Here is a 25,216-nt window from a genome sequence, read left to right on the forward strand (position 1 = left end):
GATTTGGAGGAAGCAAGTATGCCAGGTGAAAAAGGTTGGCTGTATTGTTAACAGGACAACATGCTGTCTAATAGAAGTCAACCTTATATTTTGATGGCAAGAAATAAGGTGGCTTAGGGAACTGGCCAAAAGAAACACCTGGGGCACCAAATAAATGCAATGTTTGTAACTACTGGAGTTGTTTAATAACGTAAGTTTGGAAGGTTTCAGCTGAAGGAGCTTGGAGTTGGCACAATTTTTATAGAGTACTGTACTGTTCACAGCATTGTTTCTCAAGTCTTCAACTCCAGAAACAGTAGAGTTTGCTTCCACTTTGTTATAAATACGCCAATTTTTAAATGTTAATGAAAGTAGGTTTAATATTCAGTCTTTAGTTTCCAACAAAAGGCGTATATTAGCAGTGTAATTTTTGCAGACTCTTTTGCTTGGAGGTTAGATAAACCTTGCTATAAACTTCTTGATAGATTTGCTAGAAAAGCTTGTGATTGAGTGCTATGTATGCTTGCCTTTTTGCTTCCACCTAGAATCCAGGGCCATTACTTTCTGTAACCATTTCAGTGAGCTGCCATAGTTTTCAGTCTGTACTGTCACCTGATCCAAGCATGCGCCAAAATACCCACCGTTTCTGGCTACTGTCTGCTGAATCTGCTTTGCAAACCCTTAGTTCTTAAGCTTTTGCCATAGCAAAAAACAGCAACAGACACTCTTATGGAGTGTACTGGACACATGCCATCCTGCTTCCCTAACTCCTCTAATTGTTTATGTAGATCCTTAGCTTTACTAAACTTGTAAATGCTACAGTGGCATCCCCATGTGAAATTGTGTGGCTCGTGTCAAAAAAAGGCTGCTTGTGAAAATATTTGTCAGAAGAATATGAATGCTACACATTGCACTGCATTCAGTGTTTTGTATCAATTTATTACTGCAATGTCATGGTGTTTGATCTTAATTGTAGACAATCATTTTGTATTTTAATATTCAAAGGTAAGTTCATGTAAACTGTGTGTGAATGTACAGTATTAATATATAAACATACTGATTCACATTTGGCCTCTGGAAGTGAAAAAATAGTGACTCAGTTAAATGTCTTAAAGGAGACTGAGTCCTCTGCTTACAAGCATTTGTTTATGCATGACTACAATATAAATTTTGAACTTGCACAATGAGAATTTGTTGGATTTTTTTGAAAGATATTGGGCCTGATCTTGTGAACATTTGAAGACAATGGCTGGAAAATGGTTATCTTTAATAAGAATGAAAATGATCAATTATATTACTGTAGTTCAATAATTTTGTTACTTCTGATGTTGAACAGATTTCCAGTAAAGGGTTAAATGTTACCTGAGCAAGGCATAGTGTTGAGCAACCTCACAACAATATGATACGATTCCATTATGATAAGTCATCTTCGTAGATAGGCTAGGTGAGAAAATTGCGTTAACTCTTAGGAACTTGTTCCTAAACTTTGATTTAAATGATAAATTTCTTGTGGAGGAAAGTTTACATGTTTTCAATAGAATTTGGGACCCGTCACTTCTATCTCTGCCATTTCTGATCCCATTAAGCATATCTGTTCCATTTCAACACTTCATTCTCTTTCAGTTTTTCCTGTCAGACCACGTTCTTTTTTGGTGTCATCTTCTGGCTTGTAATCTTATTCTTTATTCCGCAGCACTTTCCCTGTTCATCCCCAGTTGCTTCACCTGTTGCTCACTTTCAACTCCTTCGTCATAACATCATTTCCTTTGCACTTTTTGTCATAGGAAGGTCATTAGCAGTATTTGCCAAATGGTACCTAATGGTGTGAAGAGAAAACATGATATAATATAAAACAGTTTTCCTTTGCTTAAGTCTCTATTTATGTCTGGAAAAAAGATTGCAAGACTCCTGTTACATCTCCATTTTAGGTTTTTCTGTGAAGTGCAAATATTTGTGTGGCTGTTCCATCCATGATTGTAGCCACCAGCCTGTGGTCAAGTCTAACTGAGCAAGAATTGTTTAGTATAGTCAGTATACTTCTTTTCCTACTACTTACACCTTTCTCTTATAGACAGAAACAAACATCAATAAACAAACTTCTTGTCTGTGACTGGATGGGGAAGGAAAATTTTCTCCTGAGATCCATGTGTCTTCCACCATGAAGAGTTAGTGACAATATTTACAGAATCTGCTTGTGGTCTCACATCTTCCATGCAGCTCCCTGTTTTATCAGACCTTGTAGGTTTTGCCTTAAAATGGGTTTCCAAAGTTCCTCTGTGCACTAGCACTAGTACCATCAGCTGGTTGCAGCAAGGACACTCTCTGTTCTGACTCAGAGATGCACATGCAAAAGACAACATTTTTGTCTCCTGCTTTCCTTTGTGTACCACAAATTGTTCGCCTAGCTGAGCTTGGGAACTCAAACGCTGTGATGTGATGGGCTACTTCCGCATGATTCTCAGCTCTTAAAAGCTGAAAAGTTTGAGACCTCAATAGCAAGTACCCCAACCATCTGAGTCAGGATTACTGTATATATAACGTTGAGCATTTGATTTTTCCCAGTTGGCAAAAGTCCTTTCAGCAGTGGTTTTGCTTTGAGGAACAGCAAAGTATAGTGCCTAGAGATTCTGCTAGGAATATATTGAAACCTGGTGAAGGTGAACTCACCTATAATGGAACATGATACAGTTCATGAAAATGCTTAGTCTGTTTTGTGTTGTGGTGTGTATGTTTCTGTCTCAGCTCTTAGGAGGGTTTTCCACAATCATCAATGCGTTTTTTTGTTCTTAAAGCCAAGTTTGGATAAACCTGATTCCGCACACTGAAGTTTGCTCTTAGTACAATGCTATGAGTACACATGTATTAACATGTAAAGTTACATATGGTTGAATATACAAACCTCTCTGCTTTTTTAATTATTAGAAAATGTTCACTAGTTTATTTTAGAAGCTGAAAGTCCAGTTCCATATCAAAAACTGAGGTAAATTCATGGATGAATACATATTGCTGTACAATACTTCTGCTTCAGTAAATTTCAAAATATCTGTATATCTACATCTTCCATTTTTGTTTGCATGTTGTCAGAGAACTTAGTGTATGATATGTGATTATCATACACTATACTTAGAAACATTCCTAATAGTAACAAAGTGCAAAAGTGGTTCCCAATGAATCTCAGACTTTGGCATTGATATTTTAAATAATGATTTAGCGAGGAGATCTCAAGGGCTGGATGTATCCACGCAAAATTGAGTTGATCTCAGAGAAAATGTACATGAATCCGTCTGTTCAGATCCCTTTGCAGCATCTGAGTGCCTACTGTTTATTACTGTTTTTCCTCTTATTTTATGTATGAACAATTACCATAGTTCTTAACTAAGTTCATTCGTACACATAAGCCATTTTGAAAGAAGAAACACTTCACAAACTCCAGTTTTAAGCTATTGTACCTGTTTACTTACGTGTAAAAATTCACAGGAGGAGAGCTTTAGTTCTCGGAAACTTACTGCTGAATGACTTACTCTAGTAGCGCTTTTCTTTGCGTTTTTAATACAGTTTTCAGGAAAAGCAGCTAGGATGTATTTTAAGATATGCTTCAAAGACAATAAGGTAATTACATAAAGACTCCATTTTGGGGAAAAAAACAAAAAAGTATAGTCACCAGGATACTGAACCAAAAAATGAATAAATTGGTGAATGTCAGCATACATCTTGGACTTCTTAATGTTGTTAATTTAGAAGTAGTTGCAAATAAGTATGGTTTCTATAAGTTAGAAGTACTGAAATGAGCCACAGAACACTGTGTGTTTGACTAGTGATATAATCTTGAACAAATATTTTAAAAATCTGATGAGCAGGACTTCAGATTGCAGTAGCAAAAACTGCTCAGGTTATTTTAAAGATGTCAGATGTACACTTATGTAAAATATTATTACTATAAATACCGTTTCATTACTGCTGCTAGTAGTTTTTCCATATTACAGAAGGTCTGTGATGCAAATAACATTCTCCTCATACGTTGTTGGAAACCGACAGTCTGATCTTAGAGTAGGTAAAGATTGGAACCATGTCTACAATACTTCGATGTCGGTTGTCATATGGACAACAAGAACACAGTAACTTGTCAGAACCAGTTCCATGGATGATTTAAAAAACAAAACAAAACAAACAAACAAAAAAATTAATGAAACTGTCCCGTTGGTGTTTGCTCAATACTTGAAGTGTGACAGCTAGGAAATAGAAAGTTGTCAGATAAAATGCTTGAATATAAAAAATTCAAACTTACAGATTAATTGCATGAAACTTTATGTTGACGGAGTGCAGAATAGTGAACTGATTTATGCTTTGTCTTTCAGATGAACCAGAGACACGAGATGCATGGTGGGCAGAAATCAGACAAGAAATAAAATCCCATGCCAAGGCATTGGGTTGTCATGCTGTAGTGGGCTACAGTGAATCAACTAGCATTTGGTAAATCATGATGATGATTTGATTTTCAAAATAAAACAGAAAATTTGTTTCTTCTGCAGTGGATTACAAATGATAAGCTATTTCAACACCGTTGTTGTTACTGTCTAGCATGCAGACTTTGAAGAGTTTGTTGAATTAATGTAGATATTGGTATTGTGCTTAAAAAGCTAAACAAGTTGTCAGATTTTCTTTTTGTTAAGAGGTGTTTTTTGTTTTTTTACTGGATTTTCATTTGTGCTCTAATAAGCATTTTATTGTTCTACTTTCTTTCCTTTTTTTTTTTTTGAAACCTGCATGTTTGTTTTTGTAGTAACAATTTATCTATGAAATTTTCTAAACTTAATCTACCTAAACACTTAAGACTGTTCCTAAAAGTATGTGTATTGCAGTTTCAGTATTGGATTAAAACTGGCAGACTGGTACTTAAATGGTTAACTTCAAACTTAAGACACAAGCTCTTTACTAAGAATGTATTAATTGTACATTAAATGCAAATGTGCTGCCTGATGGATCAAGATAGATTGGTACTTCAGGTGTCAATTTTGGCTTTCTAGAAAATGCATGTCGTTATTTTTCTCAGAATGCTGCAGTACTGTTCAACATGTTAAGCTGCAGCTCTGCAGTAGTCATTCTGAAGCACAGGGTTAGGAAGCGATTAAGTTCCCCAGACCTGCATCCAACTCAAGGCAAAATTCCAGCGTCTTGCTGTATTCCCCTTGGCAAAGACCATTCCAATCTTGGGTGTTTTGTGGCTTAATAACAAAATGTGAGAAGCTTGGAGATGAGGAGTAATAACTGGGGATTTATTTAATTACTCCTCTTTCTCTCTGGCCCAAGAACGTTTTTTGTCTAGTTATACCTTGGGAAAGTAATCTGTGGAGAATTCCTCTTGGGGCTGAGTGAATCTGAAAAATGCTTTGGTTCACTAGTTGTTTGAGTTGCTCTAGGAATGTAACTGAAGCAGACTTGGATTACTAAATTTATTTTCTGTCTAGTTCATTATGCCTAAATACTACAAAGAAAAAGTAATAGTAATTTGCATTTTAAAGAGATAAGGAGGAAAAAGTTTTGCTTTGTTTTGCAACTGGTAAGTTGAAGAAAAACAAAACTTGAGAACAGTTTTTGGAAGTTAAGTACTTGCTTTCCTGTGTAACTACTCCACTAGCACTTAGTATACAGACAAGGCCGGGTTTCTTTTCCTTGCGTTGTTTTATCTGGTTGTCTTTTTTTTGGTGTATTAAAGACTTTATTTACCTCATATATGTAGTTTTCAAGTTTTAACCCTTGTGGATGGATTTACACTAAAAATAGAAAAAAACATGTGTTTGGTCATTAGTCTCCCTATAAAAAAGCATGAATATTTGGGGGATTTTTTTAAGTATGGGGAAACAGTGTACAGAGGTAACCTAATAACTGACTGCTAATTTCATGCTTTCCTTTTCTTTAGAAATTTAATGTAGTTAAAACTTAAAAATGCTGTAAGCATAAAACTTAAAATTAGAGTTTCTGTGCTTACTTGTCAATTCACTTCAATTCCATGCTTAAAGAGCAAAGGTGTTTTCTGTAAGTACTGGTCTGCTAGATATTGTATAAGAAAAATTATTCTGAAAATAAATGACAACTAAGAAGGAAAATATATCATGTGAGAAAATGCGGGAAAGCTTTTCTCCATATTTTTCCAACATAGTATTTTATGTACTTAGAGTTATCAATTTGTTTCTTATTTAACAATTTCAAAAATACTAAAAGCTTTGTGATCATGCTTTGCACTTCTGCAAGCTTTAACTCTGCTAAATCAGGAATATGGTCAGTTACATTACACGCTACATGTACCATTACTATAGTTTGTTGTTAAATTTTACTGTTCTGCTACTTTTTATACTCCAAGAAGCATCCTTGTCAGTGTTGTATGGTAGCTGCATTTTGAGAGTGAATCTCTGTAAGATGATGAGGCTCTCAACTTCCAGCTTATTTAATTCTTTAAAGCCTTTTTTTTAACGGATGTTGCTTTACTTTGGTTGGTTGACTGGATTTCTATGCTTTATTAACTATAGTATTGAAAACCATTATTATACCTGGTTAACATTTGTGATGCTATAGCATATTCTTTATAATCTTGTGCAAACCTCTGTAGTCTTTAAGTCCTTCTGCGTCTTACTGATACAATGGTTTAAATAACACAAGAGGATTGTGTGTAAGGTTTAATGGATAAAATTGCACAAATGCATAAAATTAATAGCCATATTTAATTCACTGAGACTTAAGTACAAGCCTTTTAACCTAATAGTTTTATTTTAAAGTGGCACTAACTAGTAGGAATTCACTTTGTTGTAATTCTTTTCTCTTATAGTGAAGAGGTCTGTATTTTGTCCGCGTCTGGCACAGCAGCTGTACTGAACCCTAGGTTTCTTCAGGATGGCACCATGGAAGGCTGTTTGGAACAAAGGTTGTCATGGCAGCCTGGCTTCTTTTCCATAGGGTCAGAGAAGGGAGAGGTTGATTTTTTTCCTCAGAGCCAAGATAGTTCTTCTCTATTAGGGTAGGTTACAGTGTTACAGTGCAGGATGCGGGACCAACCACTTTACTGCTTTTCACTAACAACAACAACAACAGAAGTAATGGAACTCTGCAGCAAATTATATATTCTGTTTTTTATTTCTAACAGTCTGAATAAGGTAACACATTTGATACTAACCACAGATAACTCAATGTTTTTCTTTGGCACTCCTCAGGTATCTTTCTCAACTTTATATCTCACTAAAAAAAAAAAACAACAACAAAAGACAGATGTATGATAAAGTACATAAGCCAAATGCTGCTGTGGCTATAACATCTGTATATATGCTCTCTGTGTTATTTAAGAGCTTTATAGGAAATAAAGTAGCGTAGTTGTAAAACAAAGGTGATCACAGACTTGGAAAGCATGTATGTTTTAGTTGAAGTTTGAAGAAAATCATTAAACTGAAGGAAAAACATGAAGTCTTCTGCTATATCCCTTTGTTTCTGCCTTTGCAAATAAAATGTGAAGAGTGATGATTCATAAACACTTTCAGGAAAAAACCAATTAGATTAATATATATTGGTAATTTATTGTTTGTCAGAAAAGTCATCATGTATTTCAAGGGATTGCTGTAGTTGTAAGTAAGGCTATTTATTATACTTGAACACTTTTTCCATACAAGCCTGCTAATGTTGTACTGTGTATTACTTTTTTACTTTGCTAGCAGGAGGCTGTTATTGTGTAGATAAACTCTTGAAAACTGTAGCCAGAACAAAAATACTTCTTTGTATTCAGTATATCACTCCACATTCTGTCAGGAAAGTAAGAGATGAAGAGAAAGAAAAGTTGTGTTTATATTGTGAAGGATATTACATTTTAATCTTAATATGTATTTCACTACTACTAAGAATCTTGGCAAGGATAACAAATGCCAAAGGAAGGTAAAAACAACCAGGCAGACAAAGCCTATGTTTGAGACAAAGTACTCTTGACAAAGCGACACCTAGTCTCTCGGATTTGTTTAAGCATCTCCTCAAAAATCACTGTGAAACAAAATAAATTTGATGGGATGCAGTTAGCCTATGCTTTCCTTGTTTGTATTTTTATAGTGGTTGTTTCTAGATACTTCCTTTTGGGAAGGGGGGACTGACTGTTCTTAGTGAATAACATGTTTTACCTAACACCTTATCTTAGGAAATAAATTTGCTACTCTTACAATGTTAATGCACATTGTGCTGCTTCTCAGTAGGATGGTTGTTGTGTTGTTCATGTTCTGCTCATTAGGTTTGTGGATACAATCTAGGTAAACAAGGCTTTTTGTCGTATTTGGTACAGCAAATTCTTTGTAAAGCGGTTGTACCATGGACTACATGTAGAAGGTCATAGAGCCTAAATCCAGCTCAGTAACATTTTAGTCATTTGGCCACTGTATGTATCTGATCTTTCTATAATAAGTTTGAACACAAATTTTGTTACATTGTTTTATCTAGTAGTGTGCAGCCTAATGTTATCCTTTTAATTGATGAGGTGTAATACTTGTCATGTTGGTAGAACAGAGTATAGCTGCAGTGTATGATTTAAGTAGGTATTGCTGTAGGTGTTTATACACATGTGCACATGTTGATGCTTGTCAATAAGATGCAGATGTTTTAAGTATGTTCTCCATAATGTATTTTTAGGATTGAAGAAGCTTCACCACCAGGTTGTGGATTTTGCCATATTCCATATGATGAATTGAACATGCCGTTCCCTGCTCACCTCACTTATTGTTACAACTGCAGGAAGCAAAAAGTTCCTGATGTCCTTTTCACCACAATTGATCTTCCTGTAGAGGCAGCAGTTATTGGGAAGGGATGTCTTATTCAAGCCAGGTATTGATCAAAATTTTCTCCTGGTAAAGTTTTAGAGATCTTCGAAAGAATTCCTGTTGCTAAAATCCAGTATGTTATCAAATCTGAAATTTTGATGCTGAATTGCTAGGCATTAATGACAGTGTACTAGGGTATGGGAGGAGAAGGAGAGCCTTCTCCCATTGTATTGTGTGTCATGTTTGCTGATGGAACCCTTGGTAACTTTTATGTGGGCACTGCTGTATTTTGTCTGCCTGGATTAGAGTTTTCATGCTTTAATTTGCTGTTTGCCACTGCTAATGTGAACATTTACAGCTATTCCCTTGGAAACTCAACTGTTAAAGTCAATTGTATTAATTCTGTGCTTGCATCCATAACTGAACTTCATCTCTGTAGAATTGTCAGCTATATCCAGCTTATACTCTAGTCTTTGAATTTTGAAAAGAGAATAAAGAGATTTACGGTGAAGAAGGAAGGGTTAGCTGTGTACAGTCTGTATGGGGTGGCCAGCTACACGAGTAGGTAACTACTACCCTGGGCTGAGAGGGTTGTCGTTTGTAACCTATCTGGATGACTGTAACAAGTGTAATAGGGTCTGCAGTGGGACCTGTCTTGTTGAACATGTGGAGGGGGTGATGGTCTCCACTCTCTTCATGTTTGCTAGTGATACCACACTGAGGGAGACCAGTCAATACAATACCCTTTGAGTTTTTTTTTTTTTTCTTCTCTGAGACGAAGAAACACATCAGTAAACTAGAGTGAGTTCAGTGGAGGGCCAACAAAAGAGTAAGGAGCACATGTGCTGGACTTGTCCTCTCTGGAGAGAGGAAGGATACAGGGGGATCTAACAGTATCCTGTCCAGACCTATGGGGAGGTAATGGAGAAGATGGAAAAAGGATTGTGCGCAGTGGAAGGGCAAGAGGCATAAACTGAAATAATAGAGATTCATACTGGATATAATGAAAAGCTTCAACCCCGTGAGGACAGTCAGGCGGTGGAGCAGATTGCCTGGAGAGGCTGTGCACTCTCTATCCTTTGGGAGTTTTCAAGACCAAGCTATATAAAGCTCAGAGCAGCCTGCTGTGATCTCGCAAGCTGACCCTGCTTTGTGAAGGAGGTTGTACTTCTCATGTAAGATTTTTTTAATCACCCTACAGTTATCATTCTCTGAGTTGTGTTAGAGAAGAATTATTGGAGCTACTGTAGAGGTGTATTATGGAGTTCTCCGTTGGTATTTTCCATATTACGAAACTGTGTGTTCAGGACCAGTTTGGAAATCAACTTTGTGTCACAGTGTTGTGCCTGCTGTGTCTCTGGAGCGCTTGCAGATGTCCCATTTTCTTTAGAATAGTTTCTCAAAAACATTCCCAACCTCTGATCAACCCTCTCCCTAAAAAACAAAAACAAAACAAAACAAAAGCCTGGAGCTACAGTGGCAAAGATTTTTGAGATAAACTTCACAACTTGATAGGATTGGGTAAATTATCACATTTTGTGTAGTCATACAGTAATGGTGGTCCTTAGAAGAAAGTGTGTGACTGTATCGTTAAATTAAAAGCTGTTTGCTTTTTGAATGACAGTTTGCCACTGAAAGTAGGTAATCATTACACAGGTGTGGTGGTTGAATTTCAGCTTATGGGACTATAAACTCGAAGAGTGGATGGACTATGACTACCAGTGTAGTCAGAGATGGTATTTGTAGTCTCTTTTTTTCCCCCATGGAAATACAAGTATTTTTAATCTTGTTAGTGCTTGAATTGTGAGAGCATTTGATTTTTCTTCTACTTATTTTCCTTTATTCCCAAGTGTGCCTTGAATAACTGTATTAATATGAATTTTTAAAGTTCTACCAGTAGATGTAATTTCCCGTACTTGTACGTGGCGCACTTAAGAGATTTGCAGCAACAGAAATATGAAATAGATGTTTGTTAGTTACTCGGTGCTGTCAGACTATTGTGAAAAATGACCTGTGTGAGGCATGTTGTTTCTATTTGATAGCAACCCTTAAGCATATTTTAAGGAAGGAAACGTGACTTTGTTCAGTAGTCTAGAAAAATGCAGTATTTCTAATTTTTGTTTACTGCTTTGATAGACAATATTCTTTAAATATTGCTGAAGGTTACATATTGTTCTACTTTGTTTCCTTTATTGTTGCATGTTTTTACTGATAATTAAAACAGCTATTATTAAAAATGAAGATCAAATCTTAGTTATCGAGGCTCAGTGTATTAGTCTGCCTTGATCTTAATGACAAGGTTTACTTTAATTTTTTTACATGATTTTAAAATATATTATAAAGAAACTATTTGTATTAAGTTATACGTTGAGGGAGGAAGATCAAAATATACTGTCATCCCTTTTGGTTTTCAGTAGTCCATTGAAACTGTTTCTCTGCTGATGCCATACACCACTTCATCTTGTCAGGTTATGCCGTCTAAAGAAGAAAGCTCAAGCAGAAGCAAATGCAACATCTATCAGTAATCTCTTGCCATTTATGGAATATGAAGTGCACACTCAACTGATGAATAAACTTAAGCTGAGAGGAATGAATGCTCTGTTTGGGCTAAGAATTCAAATCAGTGTGGGTGAAAACATGCTAATGGGGTTGGCAGTAAGTACAGTTTTAATCTTAGAATTCTTTTGCTTCCTTACAGTATTTTGAAGACATATAAGTGTTGTGGAATTCAGGGTAACTAGAGATATTAAAATGTTATTTTAAGAAAAAATTGAAGTAATGGAAAGCAGTAAGATGCCTAAATGTTGAGGACAGACTGTCTTTCAGTGCCAGAAAAGAAGATTGGAACGTCTTGATTCTCTGCTAGAGGAGATTACTAGAAATGCGATGAGAGGAAAAGAAGCTTTAAATGGTTTAATGGCATAAATTACAGAAAAAGCTATTGTGTTCTTTAAAGGTCCTGTCGGAGATTCCTGTTCCTCAAGTTGCATTACCGTTCCATGACAAAGAAGGTCAATTAAGTCTCTCAAATACATGCTTTGGTTAGTTGCCAACAAGAGAAAGATCTGTTGCCTCTTCTTTAATGGCACTGAAGAAATAAATGATAGATTGAAAGTGTCCTAAAGTTAGTGAGGAAATGTTAAATCACAATATTTTCTAACCTTGTTCTGTCATGTGGGGTTAGAACAGTGAATTATGCTTCTTCCTGCATCAGTGTAAGAGGATGCTTGGGTAATATTGACTGGTTTGCATTTTCTTTTGTCTGAACTGGTGATCTGTTTCCTGTGAATACAAAATGGAACTGTCACAACTTCAATAATACTGTAAATGGTTTAGACAGGTTTTAAATCTTTGAAACTGGGAAACCATCACTTGCCTATGCAAGATATACTAATGCCAAGGCCTATATCAACATAATTCATTTTGTAGATATAAATTCACAACAGTTTAGAAGAACAAAGAGGTTTTAATTCGTATTTGTTTGGAACTTTTAGGTAAGTTATGAGCTCCATCATGCATCATCCATCTATGAGAAGGAGGGAGTTCATAAAATAATTGTTCTGCATAAGTAAACATGTTGTAGAGAGCGATCGTGCTGCAATGTACACATCATACTGCATTGTAGCATAAGCATTATTTATTGAAAACTATTTCTATGGAAATATTAAAAGCATGCGCTTGTTTAAGAGATTTGAAGATGCTGAAGAGTATCATTTTTCTTAATGACTTCTTAAAAAGTCTGCAACAGGTGTGTATCTAGCAGCTTTGCCAACACCTGGTGGTATTCAGATCGCCGGGAAGACTCCAAATGATGGCAACTATGAGCAGCATATATCTCACATGCAAAAGAAAATAAATGACACGATAGCAAAAAACAAGGAGCTTTATGAGATTAACCCTCCAGTAAGTAAAACTTTTGTATTCTTAAAAACCAAGCATTCAGAATCAAACACACACATGATATGTATATCCTTGAATTCTTAGATTGAATCACTTTGAACGTAAATTGTTTTTTTAATGTATTATTTTCACTATTTTTGTGAACATATTGCAGCTTTCAGGTTTCATAATCTACATAATCAAATCAGTTTGATCTTGTTCAGATTTATTTCTCAGTTATTTTCAGAATGTTCTGATTCTTAGAACTGTAAATAAATTGCTTAGAATTGGAATTACTTTGAAGCTATGTAGAGCAATTGTTAATTTGATACCCTTTTTAGGAGCTACCTGAAGAAATCATTGGGTCTCCGATTCCAGAACCAAGACAACGTTCCAGATTGTTAAGATCTCAGTCAGAAAGCTCTGATGAAGTTACAGAGCTAGATCTTTCACATGGGAAGAAGGATGCTTTTGTCTTGGAGGTGATAAATGTTTTCAGTACTTTCATATTTTTATTTTCCTGAAATACACATGAAAAAAGGTGGAAAAAACCTCTAACTCATTCCCAAAGACAGTTTTTAAATTGTATACAAATTTTTCTATTTAGTATCAGTAGAAAGAAAAATCAAAATTTTAACATCTTCTCTTCTTACAGTTGTTTAAAGCATAGTTACTGTGTACCCCTATTGACAATATCTGAAAAAAGGTTTTGTGAGCATGTCACAAGATACAGAATTATAACTAAGCTGGTAAGAATTGTTCTTCCATTTGTTCGACCATTTTCATTAGGCACTTTTGCAGTTATCGTCCTCTGTGTGCACCAACGGGAATGGAATTGTATCCTCAAAACAAAAATGGTGAGAGGTGCTCTTTGAGGCACTGCATTGAAATTGATGATCAGAAGATATTTGATAAAATACAAAACGATTGAATGCCTCTCTCAAAAACAGGATTATGTTAAGGCATAAAAGCTCCCAGAGACCTTTTTGCTGCAAGAGACCCTTTGGAGAAGTTACAAAAAATATCTGAAAAAACATATGCCCAGCCTCCATTTTACTTCCGCATTTCTCAAATTACGGTAGAGGGATAGCAGTAAGGAAAGCGAGGTGTATTTCCGTTGGGTGGCCTCGTTGAGAAGGTCAATACATTACAAGCAAAGATCAGCTAGTTAAGGACTGCATTATATGGTCCAAGCAGAGTTCAGCTCATTTTTTTACTGTTTCAGGGAATTCTTCCCTCCACCTTATATATAGACCATGGTACATGTGGTTGGAAGGTTAAGAGGAGTTTTCTATGTGGAAAGGAAAATCATAAGTGCATAGGAGAGTATGTTATAAATGCTGCTCAGAGTAGGGAAAAAACTGATGCTTGGAGAATGAAGCCTGAATTTAAGGACTATGTTTAGTGCCTTACATTATGTCAATGTGTTGGTCCTAGAATATGCGCCCCTATGTTTTGTTAGCACAATTTTTATTTATAGGAGAAGAGACTTGTCATGTGTGCAACCACTTACTACTGTATCCTTTGTTAAGAAATTGAGTATTAGACACAGTGTTCGAGGGGCTGTAATGAGGCTGCCTACTCTGACCTCAGGTAAAATCATTGGTCACTGGAAATACATAAGAAAGAGTGGTTAAAAAAAAATTCCTGTGATGAGGAAATGCTGTGAGATGGTGGGAAGGCAATTATGAGTGCTAAGGTTGTCTGTATTTAACAACATCAAAGTACTCTCCTTTTGCTTTTTTAAAATGAGAAAGCTGTGTGTGTGTGTCAAGGAGAAGCAGTACATGACAGAAAACCACTTAATACTGGAATTAAGATAAAAGCAATTTCCAAAAAACATGGTAAAAAAATGTCAGAAGCTTAAAAGTAAACTTGGATCTCTTGCAGATCAGTAAGACAATGAATCTATGTAAAAAGAGCACAAAAATATTTACAGAATGCAGGGGTAGATGTGTTTTCAGTCTGACCTAAAATAAGAAAAGTCTTTACAAACTGAGTGTGTCAGAGTTTATTTCAACAGGAAAAATAATAACCCCAAAATGTGCCTTTTTCCTGTTTGATTTTCCATTGCTTACCCTGAACAAGGCTTTTTAAAGTCTTGGAAAGATTTTTATCTGGCACCGGAAGAGGCAGGGAATGATCACATTAGTATAATTATAGACTTCATGAGAGCTTTCATAGTCAAGGCTCTAGTTCTAAGTTGTGTAAAACCTTGTTCAGTATTTTAAATTGTTTTAGAAATTATCTTTTTGTTATTATCTAGTGCAGTTCCTGTGTGTTCTGGGTGTGTTACTTTAATACCATTTAATTAAGGTAACTGCTTTCCAACTGTTAAGCACGCCATAGACTGCTGGATTAGATTAAGAAGTCTGGTTGATGGAATCCTTTTTGAAAATCTCTCCTTAACTGTCAGATGCAGATCTCTTGATTTTTACATCTTATCTCTTTACATGATCTCTTGTTTTTACATCTTTCTGAGACTTATGGCTGGAAGAGCAACATGATTTTTATCTATTACTACTTTTTTTCCAGATTGATGATACAGATGCAATGGAAGATGTACATTCTTTACTGACAGATGCTCCACCACCTTCTGGTATAGTTACAAACATATTTTTCTAATTTATACTGTAGCCTGTATAACCTCATTTTTATGACATACTGGGCAAAATAGAACATTCTAAGTTAAAGTGAAAATTGTCTTGAAGCGCTCAGTTTGTCTGACATACCTGGGAAGAATAAGTCCCTAAGACTTCTATGGGGATTGATCTGTACTGAAAACAGGTAAACACAGTATTTGTGTGGCATGTTGTATATCACTGATTTGTACTGTTGTAAATTTGTAGTTAATTGATACAGGCATATGGAGCATAATATGTTGTTCAAGTATTTTTAGGCGCATAATGTGACATAGTGGTTTTGTATTCCAGGAACGTTTTAATTTGAGGTGAGCAATTTGCCCTTCTATAGCAGTCTTGTTTATCTGGTACATATGTATTTTCCTTACTGTATGATTGTGCTATACTGTCAACTCAAATGTTAGTGATTTTCTATAGAAAGCAATAAGGTCACACAATAGGAACAACAGTAGTTTTTAACTTAAGTGTGCTTATAGATGTATTTCTTTAAGAGTTATTTAAGAATCCAACACTGGAAGAGGTGTACTTTATCACCCAATGTCAGCTTGCTAACAGCGATTAGTCAAGAATGTGTGTTGCATTAAATTAAGAGCAAGTAAAACAAACAAACAAAAAACAGTCTGCTAGGAGTTCGTAGTTCAGCAGCATCCCAAGAGAAGGATATTTTATGTGTAATTCATAGCTTTTTGTCAAACTCTTCTGTGCATTTGGGTGTTTGCATTTTAAATCCACGTGCTTTCAGTGTTTGTAGAATTTTGCATCAGAACATGCACCCTTATACCCATTTCCTTACGTTTGTTTTGAATCCGCGACCATCTTACTTCGTTTGCTTTTCTTCCTTACTGTATTGGGGAAAATATGAATCATTGCTTTCTCAGTCTCCTTTATGCCATCTATGGCTTTACAGACATCTGTCATATGCCCCTCAGTGGAACTCTTTGATCTGGATAAGAGGCTAATGTAGCTGTTGATTATACAGAAGTTGCATGGGATGTTTGGTCATACTTGTCATCCCTCTTTTTCTTTTTGAGCTTACCATGCATCTGAGAATATAAATGTTCCGTTCCTTATAATTGCTATTAGTATTTAAGTTCTGTTGAATCCAGAACTATCTTTATCATAGTTATCTATTATTAGAACCAATTTTTTTATTCCTCATAGTCTCTATATACAATCTGTCATTGTATATATGATGTTAAAATTTTCTGCGTGCATGAATTGTTTTTTTATATTGATTTTCATCTATTATCAACTTATTATCTATTGTAGGTCCCACTGCAGTTGATTTTACTACCCTAAAATAAGGCTGTCAGCAGTTGCCTCATTTTTTCCTCTTTTGTAGATAAGTTATGTTGAGAGCATACAACCCTGAGTTAAAAATGTCTCCACTGTGAAAACTGGCCATTTCTTCTGACACTGTTTAGTCTTTTAATCAATTATATTTTCTTCATGGTATTCTATTCTACCCTTGAGCATGTTGTTTTATTGAAGAGTCCTTGGTGAAGGATCTTAGGAAATGTCTTTTGATGTCCAAAATAGATTGTGTCAGCCTTTCGTTTACGTGTTAGTTGATTCCTTCAGAGAACTCTGTTGGATGTGTAAGACATCAGTTTATTTGCAAAAGTAATATTGGCTTCTCTTCAGTGTTCTGCTTTTCTATGTGCCCATGAACTTCATTTTCTAGAGTACCTTTGACAGACCAGTAATATCAATATCTGTACTAAGCAAATTACTAGCTCCCAGTTACTTCAAGGCATCTCACTACCAGAAGATGAAAGGATCCTTTCCTCTGGTAGCAAGGTAATTTTAAGTGAGAGTTTAATTGCAGTTAGTCAGCTATTTCATCTTTTCCCTTTCCAGTTGTTTATATGATTCCTTACTTGTTATTTTGCCCATTTGTCCAATAAATTCTTCAGAAACTTTAATTTAAGACAAGTTCTTAGATGAACACTAAACAAGGGTTTTCTACCATTATGGAAACCTTCACTGCCATGGTGAACATTGATACAAAAAATGCATATTTTTCTGCTATCATTAACTTATCTGAATATTCTTTCTGTCTTAACTTGATTTTTCAACAAGATTTCTGCTTTTGATATTCTGAAAGAAAACTTACTCATATTTATACCCTTTGCAAGCTGATTCACAATTTCTTTTCTAGCTAATTTTGTGCATTGATACAGAGCCCACCAGATTTTTCTCTTTTGGACAAATTAGGTGTATATTCAGATTTTCAAGGTTGCTTATTTGCTTTGGATAACTTCTCTTACTGTGCTGTTCAGTCATTATCCTTTTTTTCAGTCTTTTCAAGTCTCTATTAGTAAGTGCTAGGAGTTTGTACTCCAGTCTTTAGGCAGTATCTTCAAAGAATCTCTATGCTGTCTGTCAAGGGTTAGCTTTTAGCTTCTCCAGCAAGCATCTTTTTAGTAAGCTTCCTCATTTGTACTTAGTTTATTCAAACTAAATAGTGGATTTTGGTGTTGAGAATGCTGAAGTGTATTCTTCATCAGAGCAAATGATGAAGAATACACTTTGCATGCTTCTTCTTCCTCAGGATCAGCTAGCTGGGAGTTTCTTGTTTCACAGGGTCTGGGAGAAGTGGCTATGCGAAGCAGTCAGGGAGCATGTCTCACCAGGTCATCTTAGCATCATGGGACATGAGCTACTTAGTACCCATGGGGAGTAACTCAGTGTTGCATTTCATACTATTTAGTCTCAACACGATGACGCCTCTAGTCTTGCTTTTTGGTATTTCAAGAAGTATTCAGAATAAGAGTTCTGTAGTCAGAGTATTTGTTTTAGAAGTGGTGAGTTCCATCTCTATTATTAGTTTTTCACTTCAGTATAAATAACAGAAGCTATGTGTTCTTATATTTATGTTATTATCCAGTATTCAGGAATGCTTGAGGGGAATTACTTGGAAAATTTCAAATGATGTTGTATACGTTTCTTTAAAAGTATTTTGATATTTCAATGTACAACATAATTTTCCCAAATATTTTATTTACAGGTTTTTACAGTTGCAACACAGAAATTATGCCTGGTATAAATAACTGGACACCAGAAATTCAAGTAAGGTTATTTGGAAGAAAGAAAAAAAAAAAAGAGCTTTTTTCCAAATTGGGTTGAAATATGAAGTAGTAATTTAAGCAATCTCTGAAGTACGCTGATTTTGAAAGATAAATTTAAAGGATACTCTTGTGTTAGAAATACAAGTGATATTTGGGTCAGAAAAGTAGGGTATAAGAGTATATATTGTTGTGCTTTTTAAAATGCTGTTATCTAACAATTTATTAAAATAACGTGAGTTAGAAAGTATCTGCAGTAAAATATGGAATTTTAAGTTTTCGGGCATTCTTAATAGTTTTTTAGGTTTTACAGACTCTTAAACAGGTGTTGAAGGTGTTATGTGAGATTCTGAGTATGATAACATTAATAGGTTAAGATGAGTAAGAATTTGTAAACCAAATCTGGAGGTAGGAGAATTCTGTTAATAATGAAGTTTAAACACTTTAATGAGTGTTGTACAATACAGTTCAGTCCCATGTAAAACAGATGTAAATTGATACAGTGTAAGACTGTGCTTTGCAGAAGTACAGGTCGAATCTGAAAACTATGGCTGTGTTAGCAACATGCTTTCAGGTTGATGGGATTGTCAGTGTATCTGTTATGACAGTCCATTATTGTATGTGATTTACATAAATTTTATTTCTGCTGTTGAAAATCATGTAGGTGGTAGCATGACTGCTTTATGAAGCAAGTGAAAATGACATACAGTATTTCATATCTTGCTTAATCACTTTTTTCATATATTCATAAGCAATGGTTTGTAGAAATTTTGCCTCAAAGTTTTGAGCAACAAGTGTTTTACTTGACTGGCTACAGCTTTTTCCCTTTCCTTCGTATTTCTCTCTCTTTTTTTTTCTTAACTGTGTTATGAGTTACTTATATTCTTTATGAATTTATGTTTTTAATATGATAGACCTGTGTTTTAAAAAGTGTGTTTGTTTCTAATTCAGATGTTCACAGCAGTAAGAGTATCCAGATTAAGCAACATTAATCTAACAAATCAAACACTTAATAAGAACTTCAATGATCTCTGTGAGAATCTGCTGAAGGTAAGAATCATTGATTTCAAACATATTTTGAGTTGTTCATGTGGAAGCGAAGTGAGGCTATATTGAAAATAACATTTTCTTCATAATTGCTTTGCATGTTTAGGCTACACGGGGCCTGGTAAGCTACTCTAAAGATAGATTCAGCCTTAATATATCAAGGATTTCTGAAGCTTTTTCAATTAGAATGAATCCTTTGATTGGTAGTGTATTTTGGAAACTGATATAAAGACAACTATTCTATCCTGACTTCAGACTTCTAATTCTTCAAGAAAAATTAACATGATTAGATGATTTCTGCTATGAATTTCGATGTTTAATTTTTCTGAAGTATACCGTACTTTTTTTTTTTTTTTTTAAACCTAACACAAATGATGTTTTGTCTTTGGCAGAGCTTGTATTTCAAACTGCGATCTATGGTTCCTTGCTGCCTTTGTCATGTAAATTTCACAGTTGCTCTACCAGAGGATGAAATAGTTCAGGTAAGTAAACTGCTTCTTTTGATTTTCAGCATATAGGCGTGTCAGTTTTGGCCTTCAATTAACATGTGCTGCTGAGAGTAAACTGGGCTAGAACTGGATTACTAACGTGTCTGGGGAATTCTGAAGTAAAACTTAAGGCTGTAATGTTCTGTGAAGAAAAAGGGGTGACCTATCGAGTCACCAGTTCTGTGAATCATGGGATTGCATGATGTTTCCTGATCATGGTGTATCTAATGACATCTCTTTAGCTAGATAGGAAACAAAAAGCCCTGATCAGATACCCACTGAAAGATTTCATCACATACTCTGTAAGAATATTGTATACCAGTTTCTAAGTATTTTTTTTCAGTTTCAAGATGATGCAATATACTTTAATATTTTTAAAACAAAATGTTTTTTAAGTATAGCATAATTCTTGTGGTAATTAAACATCTTTTTCTCTTGCAAAAATAGTAATGAGTTTGATTCTTTTTGTCACTTCACTAAAAATGAATGAACAAACATGAATAAAATTATATCCTGTCAGATGTATGTACTAACAGACCTTAGAATTATCATTTAAAAGTGATCTGTAAATGTTTATAAAATGATTATAAACCTGTGAAGGTTTTTATTGTATCTACTTAGTTTTTTTTTTTTTTCCCCTTCGCTGTTTTCCTGTGGCAAAATCAGTGGTTGTGTTTTATTGTTGTGTTGATTTTTCCTGTTTTTTTTTTTTTTTCCCTTCCCAAAAATCTTTTTGGACTTTGCATGAGAGATTAAGTTAGTAATATATATTTCTGATTTGCAGATTGCAGTCACAGCTGTTGCAATTACATTTGACAAAAACCAAGCATTACAAGCCAGTAAACCCCCTATAGAAAAATCACAGCAAAGAGGTAAATGTTGCGACGCACATAAACATGAGAGAGAATCTTTTTTTTCTCACTTTTAAAAATTTTATTTATCCTGATACCTAATTAATCTACATTTTAATTGCAATTACACATACACAGTTTTTACAGGGTAGTTCTGTAAAATCATAACATGGGTTTTTAGAGTTCAGGTATGTGACCTCCAGCACAGTGACTTAGTTATCAGGTAGTAGGTATTTGTTTGCACCTAATCAACAAACTTATAGTCATATGAAAGAAATGTTTGGTATTTCCTTATTCTGTGTACTGTCTTTGAATTCATTAGACAAAAATATTCATGTAACAGATGACAATGTTTTCATTGTGTTCTGAAGTACATGATGTAAGTCATTAGAGAATATTTGTGCTTAAAACTAACAAATCCTATCCTTATTTCAAGAAGACATAAAGTAAGTTACTCATAATACTTAAAAAAAAAAACCAAACACACAAAACAACAACAACAAAACAAAACAAAAACAACACCCAAAACAAAACAACAAAACAAAACGAAAACCGTAAGTAGTTCAGTGATATTGTTTGAGATCAGTGAAAACATGTAGCATTGTTGAGGGAGAAGTCTACTGCAATCTGCCTTTGTCTTTCTCATAACAAAGCACCATCATACGCTAGAAATGTATGTATGCAGTCTGGACATAGGAATTTAGACAGGCCTTGAAGATACTCCATTCTGTAGAATGAAACTTAGCAGTAGAACACAGAGCCCTATGTTTTTATAAATATGAGTTATACATTACCTTCTTCAATAGGAACAATAAATGGTTTTCCTCTTACGTGAAATTATGCTTTTTACTGTAACATATAGCTAAATATGTGCTTTTTACTGTAACATATATCAGAGTCAAGTGTAAGATACATGAATTGACTTAATATTCTTTTTTTTTTCTCCTGAAAATACTGAATTCTAATAAATAGAACACAGGTTCTGTTCAATTTTGCATCTGGCTTTCCTGTCAAGCATCTAACTGTTCATACAGAACAGCAACAGAACAGTGTTCATGTGCTGAAAAAATGTGTTCTGGTCAGACCGAACTAAACTGAATCTGTAGTGCTTATTATTAACTGGCAAAACATTTTGGAAAAATTATCAACTTGGTATGTTTTCTTTGAAGCATCAACAGACAATGAAGAACAGCTACAATTTCCATTGGAACTTAGCTCTGATCCCCTTGCTTCTCAACCATTCTCACCAGCTAAAGGTTGGTTAAATGGAAGAACAGTGAACTCTTTGCTTTTTACTGATTTTGACTACTACTCTTTCACTGTTGCAGTAGCCTTAAATCTGTATTTTCACATGCTTTTAATATTTTGTACTACATAAGCATAATGGATATGCTCATTCCTAAAGCCAGTTTTTTTGAGAGTCTGATAAGTTGGCTAATTTTTCTACTTATGTTCCTTTGTGGGTTTCCCGTAGTTCTTTTGTTGTATTCAGTGTATAGGAAATGTAAAACTACTGAATGTTTGGTGTCGTTTCACTTAAAGAATTATAAATTACTTTATAATTGGGCTTGCCTCACACTGCTTTGCTTCTAGGGATGGCCCATACAGATCAACTCCATGAATTTATTGTCAGCTTCAAATAACTTATGTCATATTTTTCGTGGTGGGAAATACTTTATCTAGCAAATGTTGGTGTTTTGGCTGAGCAAAATTGCGTGCAGTTTTTTTGAGGTGAAGTGGCTTAAACTTGTATAATAAACAACTTGTACCATGCAGCACTTCTGTAGCTGTTAAGCAGCCTTCATTGAAATCAGCTGTATTTTCTTTCTTGCATGCTGTTGGAGGGTAATCTGCCCACCATTCTGCTAGGCATAGGAAGTTTAGTATATGTGAATTTTGTAAATATTTTTGCTAAAATGTTACAGCTCCTCTTTTTCTGTTATACCAGTTCTGTAAAGGAGGATGTCTACCATGTTTGTTTGTATTTTCAGAGGTCAGTTTAATTTCAGCAATGATATTCTCATTGTGTTGTATTTTTTTATTATAATACATTTTTCTTTGCTTAACTTCTAATTGTTAGTGCTATGATAATACCAACCTTTCATCCTCAAAAAGAGGAGCTACCCAGAAATTACTGACCAGGATAAACTTTTGAGTACCAGAATGTTTCTGTAGTAGAGACGCTTCAAAACTTGCACTCTCTTTCACTGAGGCACTGAATACTTGGTTTTTAAGTACTGGAGCTCAGTGTTCATTGCTCTATGATTGTGTCATGATTTTGAGGTTCAGGATTTAATACACAAAAAGGGAACCTGTGTGTTAAATACTATGGCAAATTCTATTGATTAGTCCCATGTGTAACAGTCTCTGTTTTTTTTTTTTTTGTTGTTGTCCTCCAAGTCTACTGGTTATGGTTGAGGAAAATAATGTAGCATTAATATCACTTATGTAGCAGCAAAAGTTATTGCTTGAAGGTGATGCAATTTTGTCATTTAGCTTGCTTTTAGTTTTGTTTAAAACAATCAGTGCATTTCTTTAAGTTCTTGAAAGCAAGATGTTCTTTATAGGCATCAGTTATCTTATTAGCCTTTTGATTTAAAATGTCATTCTTGCCTGTACGGTATAACTGAGCAGTAATGTCTATTCATTGTCCCTAGATTGTGCTAGTTGTAAAATAGGCACTGACCAGTAGAGGGTAGCCTGCTTATGTGTATAACTCTTCTGGGAAGTCTTTACAATCGATGTTGTACTGAAGTTCACTTCAGAGGCTTTCAACTAGATAATTATTTAATCTGTCATTTCTTCACAAGTAGGCATTGAGGCTTCCCAGTAGTTATACTTACTTAGCAGTTTGTTTAATATACTGATGACCTTTTTTCCTTATTTTTCTGTAAGATTGTTATTTTTTCAAGTATTTTTATACAACCTTATTATATAATGACCTTATTATATATATTATATAAAAAGTTACTTCCCTTGAAATAAAAAAAATTTGATAGGTTGTTTTTCACTTAGCAGCTTTTAATTTTTGCATTAATCCAGCTTAAAATAATTCATTAGGGAGAGATTAAAGAAAAAACGGGAAGGGGAAAGTCATGGTTTCATCTGAATTTTTCTTCTACTCTCAAAACATAAGATTCTCAAAACTGACAGCTTACAAGAGGATTGTTTGTTTTGAGTTCTTTGTTTTTTCCACTTCTGTTTTTGCATTTGGCCTGATTTCCATATTAGTTAGTTGCTTATCTTGTTCTATGCTGCTGGTGTGCAGTGTGGAGAAACTCGAGTACTCTTTAGATACTACATGTTATTACATGAGCTGAGCTGAAAGTGAGTTAGGAGCCTTTTCCTGGGGAGTCTTGCTCATATCTAGTGGTGTTAGGAGTTGTGTGGTCCTTCTTTTCCCACCCCCAGCAGTGGAATGTGGGGATTTTTGGGGGGTGATAGGGTAGGAGTCTGACGAAGGACTTGAGGAATCTACTTTTCTGTTCTCACATGCCTGTGTATTGTCAGGGCCCTGAGGATGACTGTAAAGTTTAAAGGAGTTTAACACTTACTAGGACACTAATGTAATCTGTTAGAATTAACAAAATGCTATTTTACATACAGGTGTCGAATCCCTGGCCAACAGGCAGGCACATAAAAAGAGTGATGAGAAATTTTGCTTTATTTTCTGGTTCTAGGTATTATTCTGTGATGCAAAAGGGCTTTTCAAAAAACATGCCAAGGAGCAGAAAACATAAAAATAGATTACATATGTACACTGTAATACTCAAACAAGACTTAAATATTGTACCAAGTTATATGTAACTAAATACTTCTACTGTGGCATAGTTTGTTAAAAAAATGTTACCATGCACTGTAGTATCTAGCATACAGTATGGTAATTACAGAGATTGTGTTGTTTGCAGTGGAGTTGAGAGTGATGCTTTCACTGGACTGGATGTCATTCCTTATTACCATGAAAATTGTTACTTGTCAATAACAAGTATGAAGGTAATGCAGCTGAATAATATTTTAGACACAAACTGCAAATGTGGAGTTAAGTTCTCCAATTTAGTTTAGCAATTTTCATAAAAGTTTTGAGATTGAATGAGGTGTATGTTATAGCCTTGGAATAGAGATTAAGCCATTGTGTATGATTGCTTTTCTAGCGCCAAATCTCATGTACTGTTTAAGCAATATGATCTTTGAACATACAGAGTTTGACGGTACTCAACAGTAGAATGTTCCAGATGCATCTAATCTAGCTATATAGATATATATAGGAAGGGGGGGAGAAATTCTAACCTGTACTTTATATATCAGTTCCTGATACGACTAAAATTACCAGAAAGTAAAGAGGCAAACTAGGGTCTATTAAGATGGACTATTTGTAGTTTAGTCCATATCTGTGAGGTTTTATTTTCTTCAAAGATGTTCATAAAATCATCTGTAATCGGAGAGCTGTGTGTGTGTGCAAGTGAACATAGGAGAAGAAATGTAAGT

At 34.9% G+C, this 25,216-nt stretch overlaps 1 protein-coding gene across 18 annotated transcripts in view; it reads left to right on the plus strand.

Moving 5' to 3' along the window:
• The window catches only part of C2CD5 (C2 calcium dependent domain containing 5), a 66,818-nt gene that overhangs the window by 34,420 nt on the left and 7,182 nt on the right, over window positions 1-25,216 (plus strand). For 9 of the 18 annotated variants that reach the window (XM_084283819.1, XM_084283820.1, XM_084283824.1 and 6 more), the window contains 12 exons: window positions 4,335-4,449; window positions 6,800-6,895; window positions 8,629-8,820; window positions 11,225-11,411; window positions 12,495-12,659; window positions 12,977-13,117; window positions 15,171-15,234; window positions 18,288-18,349; window positions 19,297-19,395; window positions 19,785-19,874; window positions 20,665-20,752; window positions 21,901-21,987. In XM_084283819.1, the coding sequence (XP_084139945.1) occupies window positions 4,335-4,449; window positions 6,800-6,895; window positions 8,629-8,820; window positions 11,225-11,411; window positions 12,495-12,659; window positions 12,977-13,117; window positions 15,171-15,234; window positions 18,288-18,349; window positions 19,297-19,395; window positions 19,785-19,874; window positions 20,665-20,752; window positions 21,901-21,987 (1,386 nt within the window). Of the gene's footprint in view, window positions 1-4,334; window positions 4,450-6,799; window positions 6,989-8,628; window positions 8,821-11,224; window positions 11,412-12,494; window positions 12,660-12,976; window positions 13,118-15,170; window positions 15,235-18,287; window positions 18,350-19,296; window positions 19,396-19,784; window positions 19,875-20,664; window positions 20,753-21,900; window positions 21,988-25,216 lie in introns of all 18 variants that reach the window. The other 9 variants (XM_084283818.1, XM_084283811.1, XM_084283821.1 and 6 more) reach the window with 2 other exon arrangements.

The sequence above is a fragment of the Netta rufina genome (genome assembly GCF_964035555.1).
Source record: "Netta rufina genome assembly, chromosome: 1".
Taxonomy (NCBI): domain Eukaryota; kingdom Metazoa; phylum Chordata; class Aves; order Anseriformes; family Anatidae; genus Netta; species Netta rufina.